The sequence below is a fragment of the Schistocerca gregaria genome, chromosome 3, assembly GCF_023897955.1.
Source record: "Schistocerca gregaria isolate iqSchGreg1 chromosome 3, iqSchGreg1.2, whole genome shotgun sequence".
Classification (NCBI taxonomy): Eukaryota; Metazoa; Arthropoda; class Insecta; order Orthoptera; family Acrididae; genus Schistocerca; species Schistocerca gregaria.
Genome location: NC_064922.1, coordinates 381,050,037 through 381,058,299, shown reverse-complemented (window position 1 = coordinate 381,058,299; position 8,263 = coordinate 381,050,037). Strand labels below are relative to the sequence as shown.

The following is an 8,263-nucleotide window of genomic DNA, read 5'->3' as shown; positions in this document are numbered from 1 at the left end:
CTTTTTGTAATACCCTGTATAGCAACGATCCTACAACACTTTTGTGTGGCACACCTGAAATCACTCTTACTTCAGAAGACTTTTCTCCTTTGAGAATGATATGCTGCATTCTGTTATCTAGGAACTCGTCAATTCAATCACACAATTAGTCTCTTACATTGTTCATTAAATGACTGTGAGGAAACTGTATCAAACTCCTTGCGGAAGTCAATAACAGCATCTATCTGGGAACTCGTGTCTATGGCCCTCTGAGTCTCGTGGACGAATAGTGCAAGCTGGGTTTCACACGATCGTCTTTTTCGAAACCCATGCTGATTCCTACAGAGTAGATTTCTAGTCTCCAGAAAAGTCATTATACTGGAACAAAAATCTGTAGATTCATGAGAAACAGTGGGCTGTATAGAGTTTTGAATTCGAAGAGTTCATCCACAGATGGAGCACCCTCTGCTTTAGCATGACAATGCCAGGTCACACAAAGCACTGCAGCATCTGCAACAATTTGACACCTTGGGTTCACTGCCATCTATCATCCTGCTTGTAGTTGTGACTTGACATCATCCAATTTTCATGTTTCCAGAACTTAAAGAGTGCCTTTGAGGACTTCACTTTGATAGTGATGAAGTAGTGCAGGCAGAGCTGAAGAGCAAATTCTTCATCAGCTTTTACACATGTGTTGGAGGCACCAAAGATAACTGCTTTCTTATGCAACAATTCAGTTTTTAAATTGTATGACAATATTTCAAATTCACTCTTGAGTAAAGAGCTTATTTTCTACCCTGGGTTGCAATATTTGCTTATGTCTAGCAGGTTATGATCTTTATGTTCTATGTAATAGCTTCAAAATGTAATTTCTTCATTCAGATAGCTGGAATTCTGACTAATTTCATGGTTTACTGAGGAGTGGACAAATACGCAGAAAGTAGACAGGCCTTTGGTCGACAAAAGTGGGCTGCCAATTTATAGCCTAAGACATTTGAACTTTTTCATGTTAATTGTTCCATAAAATATTATTTTAAGTGCTAGATGCTCATTATGTGAACCACAATACGTTAGTCCAGTCTTCTGGCCATCGTGAGGTGTAACACTAACATCTGGCAGTTTTCCTGAAATTATTTTGGAACAATTTGTAGCTGGTCTGTATACTGAGAAAATTAATAGTTTTGGTATTCATTTAAACTTATTACATGCATTGTTTCATACCATAGCCTAAAGCTTCTTACCATTTCTTCAGGCAGACTGCTCATAATTCAAATGCATGATCAAATTGCTCCTGTATACATCAAGTAAAGTATGTTTACAATTAATTGGGTTATTAGATAAATTAACTTCCTTCCAATTATTGAATACTTGCTTTGGATTTTAAATCTTGGGTCGAACTTTTCACTAACTTCTCTAGAGTCTCTGAGTGGTGGCTAATTTGTTTTTACTATTGTTTTTTCAATATTTCTTTAATGGTATTGCTTGTAGCTGTGTCACGGGTTAAATGTCCATTTATTGTGATGATAGAAGTTTCATAACTTTTCACTCAAGAAGTATTATGTTTAAACTTCAGGCAGAAGTATTTTAATTTCTGATTAGTTAATCAAATTTTATTCTTCATGCAAAAGCAGTCCGCTAGAAAAAATCGCATAGACATATTTGTTAGTATTACATTTGTAGCTGACAGCAGCTGTGATGTTTCGTGTTTTTCAGTATCACTATGAGAATAGGAGCAACTTTTTGTTATTTGAAGACATTTATTTGCCTATATTATTGATCATATTCTTGTATTCTGCTCCAAGCTTAACAACAATGGACACATGTAAATGCATCCAAGAGGAGTGAGGACCAAATCCCTGTCTGGCTGTCCAGATTCAGATTTTTGGTGGTTTCCATAAATTTTCAAAGTAAAATGCTTGGTTGGTTCCTTTGAAAATGACGTGGCAAGTTCTCATCCCTGTACTTGTTTGATATGAACATTTGCATGTGGAGTGATGTCATTGCCAATTTAATGCTAACATCTAATCTTCCTTCCTTATTGTTTAGTATTTTGATGTAAGTTTTTATATAACTCACTCCACATTGTTTTTATGCTACATTTGTTGTTGTACAGCTGCAGAGGAGTTTTTTAAAATATATTTTTAATGTTAGATCACGAGAGTCCACTTCATAAAAGTATAAAAGTATTTGTAATGCAGAACTGATGTCAACTGCATTCTCAGATGCAGTCTTTTGTCTTGTTTATGTTTCTGTTATGTGTAAAGCGCCATTCTGTGCACACTATTGTGGCACTGTTTTTTCTTGTAACATTTTTTTCTGGGCGCAGTATCTTTCCTGTTCATGTATGTAGTCGTTTTGAAACATTGCTATTTTCTAGAACTCTCCATTTGTCTTATGCAGCAGTGCATTTCATTTTTAACAAATGAAAATCACTTTGCAATATTTTTATTACTTCATCCCATATATCTTTACAAATGACACGCACGGCCACAATAGTAGACAGTTACCATTTTGATGTTTATTTTGCAGCATTATTCATAATATCAACAGTTTTACAGCTGTTAGACCAATCTGCACCATCTGTCTGCCTTTAGTGTTTTGTTATTTTTGTGCAACTACATGCAAAATGAAACTATGGAAATTAGTGGCCTGTGACTAATGAGGAATGCTACATGTCTTGCAGCTTCTATATCAAAGCAATTTTAGTTAGCTTCTCAAGGCTATGACCTTCTGATAAAATTGAACAGTAGGGCATACCATATACACACACACTGTCTGATGCCAATAGTCCCCATGTGTAGCACTGATGGTAGAGGAAGAGAGAAATAACTGAGGAAAAGTGTGTGTGTGTGTGTGTGTGTGTGTGTGTGTGTGTGTGTGTGTGTGTGTGTGTGTGTGTGGCAACTGCACTAGTTGCTAGAATAAACAGTACCTCCTTGAAGGTTGTATGTGGTTAAATAAGTTAGAAAAAAATTCACATATAGTAAAACTGCATTGATGTCTATTGATATTGCCATAAAAACCATTCAGAAAATAATCTAAGATATTTCTAAGCAGAGTTCCTTAGTATCATTATGTACTTTATGATGAAGTCCTTTCATATCAAGCTTCACTTCCTACAGGAATATAATATGAAAGACAGTAAGTGTGGTTTTTTGGTCATAGTATTCCTGGATAATCTTGCAGTTTTTGAGATTACTGTTGTAATCATAATATTCATCATCTCGTATTTGAATTTTTCTTCATATGCTCCCTCACCATGCTTCGACAGGCATTACTATCATGTTTGATGTTTTCTAAACCCAGTTTACAGCAAAACCAAACACCGTGTTTTTCTCATTGCTGGTAAGTGATAATGCTTCTGCAGTGGTACCACAGACCTCCACCTGGACTATTGGTTGCATAATTGGTCTGGTACATCATCCTCCAACACTGCAGATTGTCAAGAATTCATCACCAATAAGGTGGTATCAATATATGATACCATAGAGACTGCCTTGCCTATACACTTATTACCATCTGTACCAGCACCATTGTTCACCTTGCTTCCTCCACTTCCTCAATTTTCATTTGTTTCTGTGATGTAGCTTGTTCCTCAAACAAACACCCTAGTATGGTGACTTCACACCTTCTCTTTCTCCTGTGCCACTTCAGATCTTTCCTTACTCTCATAAATATATCTGCTTCTCAACTCTTTGTGTAACTGTTTGAGCTTTGCCTTCAGTATGGTGTTCAGCACAATTTACATTCAACCCATCTGTTCTTTATCTGCTCTGCATAGCAATGGGACCTGTTGTTGCTGCTAATATTAACTAATTTCTTTGTGAGAATATCAGATACCTCCTGGTGTTCAAGTTGATGATTTGGATATTTGTGACATACAGTTAAATTTCAACTATATTCAAAAGCATTCCTGTGTTCTTGTATTCAGTTTGCTTTCGCTTTGACCGATACTTGGTTTGAAACTGTTCCTGGAGTTCTTGGAAAGTCCATACTTTCTTAGACCATTCAAGTCGCATCATATTTTACCTGCCAAGAGCGACATAGCTTCTATGACCTAATCCTTGTCCATCCAGTCTCAGGCCACTGAAAATCACATTCTGGAAAACACTGTCCAGCCTTTGATTGAAAGCTAGTGCACACAGTTTGTCTTTTGGATCACATTTCTGGCCTCTGAAATTTAGTCCTTTAATGTTTTGTTCTGCTGATAATTCTACAATTTCTGGATGCACCTTACCTACTTCTTTGTTCACACCTTGGACTTTATGTTCAAAAACATTTATAGTATTAAAAGATATCTTTTTCTCCCGAATCATTTTAATTTTTGGTGGCTTTGTTTGAACCCTTTCTAAGTTTATATTGACTTCTGTGGAGTTTCTGTACAAGGTCCTGTTTGGATTTATGTTAAATTATTGGGTTCCCCCTTACTTTGCTTTTAAGTGGATAAAGTGGTGTTTTAAATAGCATGTAAATCCTCCCATGAGTGATTTTATTGTTGCTGTCTGTGGGTCATCTTTGGTTGCTGCTCTCTCTACCTAAGCATTGACAGAGTTTCAGACATTTGGTTATTATATAGTCCCAATGATCTCAATGGTTTCTACACCAACGTGTATGCCCTCTCCACAGACTACCTCTTCAATAGCTTGCTGTACTAAGGATAACTTTTTCTTAGCTTTGGACCTCAAAAGAATTAAGCGAGACCCTGACCTTCTGCCACTCAGTGGTTCAGGTTCTGATAAAATTGAACAGTATGGCATACCATATACACACACTGTCTGATGCCAACAGTCCCCATGTGTAGCACTGATGGTAGAGGAAGAGAGAAATAACTGAGGAAAAGTGTGTGTATGTGTGTGTGTGTGTGTGTGTGTGTGTGTGTGTGTGTCACTGATAATAGTGTATATCTTATTACTACCTCCCTCGGCCATTATCACATGTGTCCCATTACCCACATTACACTACTTGAAAACATTATACACAATAGCACAAACATGCAGCAGTACTGCCAGCCTTAATAGGGAGATCCTTGTTTTCACCAAACTGGTAATTTTTGCCTGCAGGAAAGTGAGTGTAGTGTGACATCAGTTGACAGTTGTACAACATGCTCCACAATTCAATGGGTACAGAACTTTAACTGATGCGAAGAACATTATTTGAATAGGAAGAATGTATTGAGATTATCTGCAGAATATAGTTTCACAACAACTCGCAGCAGTTCTCTGGTTACAACTGTGAATAGTCTCTTGCCATCCCATATTTTGTTTCATTTCTTTGTAGCGCTCTGGAATGCTTAGAGCTCCAGTGGTTTATTATCAGTTGTTGTGGCTTTTAACACTAGAACTGTGTTTGTTATTCTAAAGATTAAGTGGCAGTCACTTTTTGAAGTATTTCAAATATCTTGTTTTCTTCTAATGCTAATGTTCACTAGTTTCTTAGGATATGTCTGCTAGAGACAAAACTACGCTTTGCTCTGTCAGATACTTCAAATGTCACTGATTTTATTACACACACACACACACACACACACACACACACACACACACTTTCACCTTGAAACAACTTATGGGATTTAATATTACATGCCAAGAAGAAGAAGAAGAACTGGGATCTGCTGTGTTTAATGCAGTATTGTTTGCAACATAAATAGGTCTATAATTTTTAGATTCATAATTCTTATTTTTGTATTCCAGCCCTCAAGTAAAAAATATTCAACATATAAATGACACAAGTTGTTCTTATTTTATGCACTTTCTGTGTTTAATGTTGGAATATTTTCTAGTATAATAATAACCAGATTTTTGTATGCACAAGCCTGTTCTATTTATCAGCCATAGTACAAATCAAACCAGTCCAGAGTGGTAACTGCTACATAGAAAAATATATTCAAATTAAAGGTACTCTCAAAATTCACGTGCATGCCCTTCGTTGTTACTAATTATTCCTTCACAGCCAAGTGAGAACTGTTACCACAAAGGTTTTTACAGACTATTTGAAATGGAATTAAGGAAGGAGGTCTACAGGCAACCACACATTAGTAAAGAGTAAATAACTGGAGGACGGGAAGTGACAGACCCAGAGGATTCTTAACATATTTGGTATGCATGATGAACTGGTGGAATATTGCACTTATTCACAGTATTTTTGTCACTGTCTGTAGATCTTATAACCTTTTGTGCAGATGATGTATGAGCTTTAGAGAGTATTATTGTTTCATTTTCTAGGTTGGATACAGTGCTCTTTAAAAAAGCTTTCTGCCAAATTAATAAAAAAAAGAAAGATAGTGAAGCAAGTATCATGTTTGTATCAGTAATTGGTAACAACCATCCATCCCAAACAGTACACTGGATTGTACTTCTCTTTAGTAATGAAGAATACTATAAATGTGCTGTTGGAATATTAATTTAAAAGAGCAAATTAGTAAGTTAAGAAGGTATTGTTTTCACTGGATCATGAGGTTGCTCGAATATCTTACTAGTGTACTGTGTATGAAGGATACTTTCAAATGGTGGAAGATTCATCAAAATCACAATGTTTACTAGACATCACCAGCAATTAGTCATTTTGGAAAGATTTTTTTTTTCCTTTGTCATTAGTGACATATCCTAATAGTCAGTGGAGGATTTTTCATGTTTTAAGAATACTATGATGCCCCATCAGAAAAAGTTTTTATTTTGCTTAACTCCACATTTACCACAGCTTAAATTTTCTAATTTTGTAGTGTGAAACTTTGTTTATAGAAGCAAAAGTTTTTCTCTAGTTAAAATCTCCAATTAACCTTGCCTAGATCTGTAAGGGAATAAGCCTGTATTCTCATAAAGCAGGAGGTTGTTTTTTAAGGGTTTGATGCTAGACTCTGCAGAAAGAATGTAGATGTTTATTAACATAAATTTTTTCTTTTATTCATACAAACAAATGCACAAAGCAGTTGTTAGCTTTGCCTTGTGAATTAATGCCACAGTCTCTCTTCAAACTACTTTTTGTAAAATGTATTACACAGTAACAGTCTCCTAATAAAAAAGACAAATTAATGTTGTGAAATTAACAAACTGTCCATAAGTCAACCCTCTGAAAACTGCGTCAATGCTGTCTTTACCCTGTAAAGAGAAGATAAATTGGTGCATAAGTTCTGTTACTTTGAAACAAACAAACACATAATAAATAAATCAAATGATGGAAACTCCAGGTAAGGATATCAACAATGTAGGAAAAGATAGATTGCTACTTATAAAAGAATACATGCCAACTTGCAGACAGGCATGATTAAAACAGCCTTCATCAGTAAAGAGACACACACAACCACCAACTCTAGCATCTTGGGCCGGAATTCCGGCCTGAAATTCTGGAGTTGGCAGTTGTACGTACATGAGGTATGCCTTTCTCTCTTTACTGACAAATGCTATGCTCGAAAGTTATTTGTGAGTGGCCCTGCTTGTCTGCAACTTGACATTCTTTTCCTACATAGTAAATAAAATTAGTGCATGTGCTGTTTGACAATTTGCAAAACCGGAAAAGTTGGTGCAGAATATGTAATTAACCCAGTACTTTCTTGAACTGCTCTTCAATTGCTGTCTTTTGACAATGTTGGCCGTTGGTACCACATAAGTTCTGACAAATTTAAATAACACAAGACGTCTCCAGAAACCTGTGGTTCAATATGAACTTCTTGTCTGCCAATACTGCCAACAATGAAAAACATGTATTGCTCCCATTTACAATAGGACATTAATCATTTTTTTTAAAAGTGATACTGATTACGCTGTTGAATCAAATCACAAACTGCAGCTCCACTATGTTGTTTACCACTCTGCAGACTGTGGCAGTAGAACATACTGTAGGTGATACTTTTCCAACATTAGCCTGTGGAATTTGTTTCCCACATTTAAAATAGTGCCACCTACTTCATAACACTCAAAAAGCCATTATCTGTGTCTATTTCTTAATTTCACTGATAAACAAAATATCTGTTACAAGTAAGACCTGAAATCAATCAAACTCACTTGTCAAAAAGCAGTGTGTCACTAGTGAGGATAAGCTGCTGAAGCAGTTTGACCACACCCAGCTCCCGTAACCTGGCTTGCCTTTCACCGGCACCAGGTTCCTCTCTCCACACCAAATTTGAGATGCAGAATATGGCAGCTATCTGTAGTTTAACATTTGAGTGCATCTGAAAATATTTACCACAAAAAATTAGAATAAGACTTATTTTTGAAAGTGTTCTTTATGAATATACTGAGACATTATTCCTTACCATTTATTCTTTTATCAATGTTTAATGTGCTCTGCT

The 8,263-nt window shown here is 36.0% G+C and overlaps 1 protein-coding gene across 1 annotated transcript in view; it reads right to left on the bottom strand.

Annotated features, from left to right (window-relative positions):
* Positions 1–6,839: 6,839 nt before the first annotated feature.
* The window catches only part of LOC126355010 (armadillo repeat-containing protein 8-like), a 140,717-nt gene continuing 139,293 nt past the window's right edge, over positions 6,840–8,263 (bottom strand). Inside the window, exons 12-13 of the mRNA XM_050005150.1 lie at positions 7,977–8,143; positions 6,840–7,073 (exon numbers count right to left, since the gene is read on the bottom strand). Of these exons, the coding sequence (XP_049861107.1) occupies positions 7,037–7,073; positions 7,977–8,143 (204 nt within the window). The 3' untranslated portion in view covers positions 6,840–7,036. The remainder of the gene's footprint in view (positions 7,074–7,976; positions 8,144–8,263) is intronic.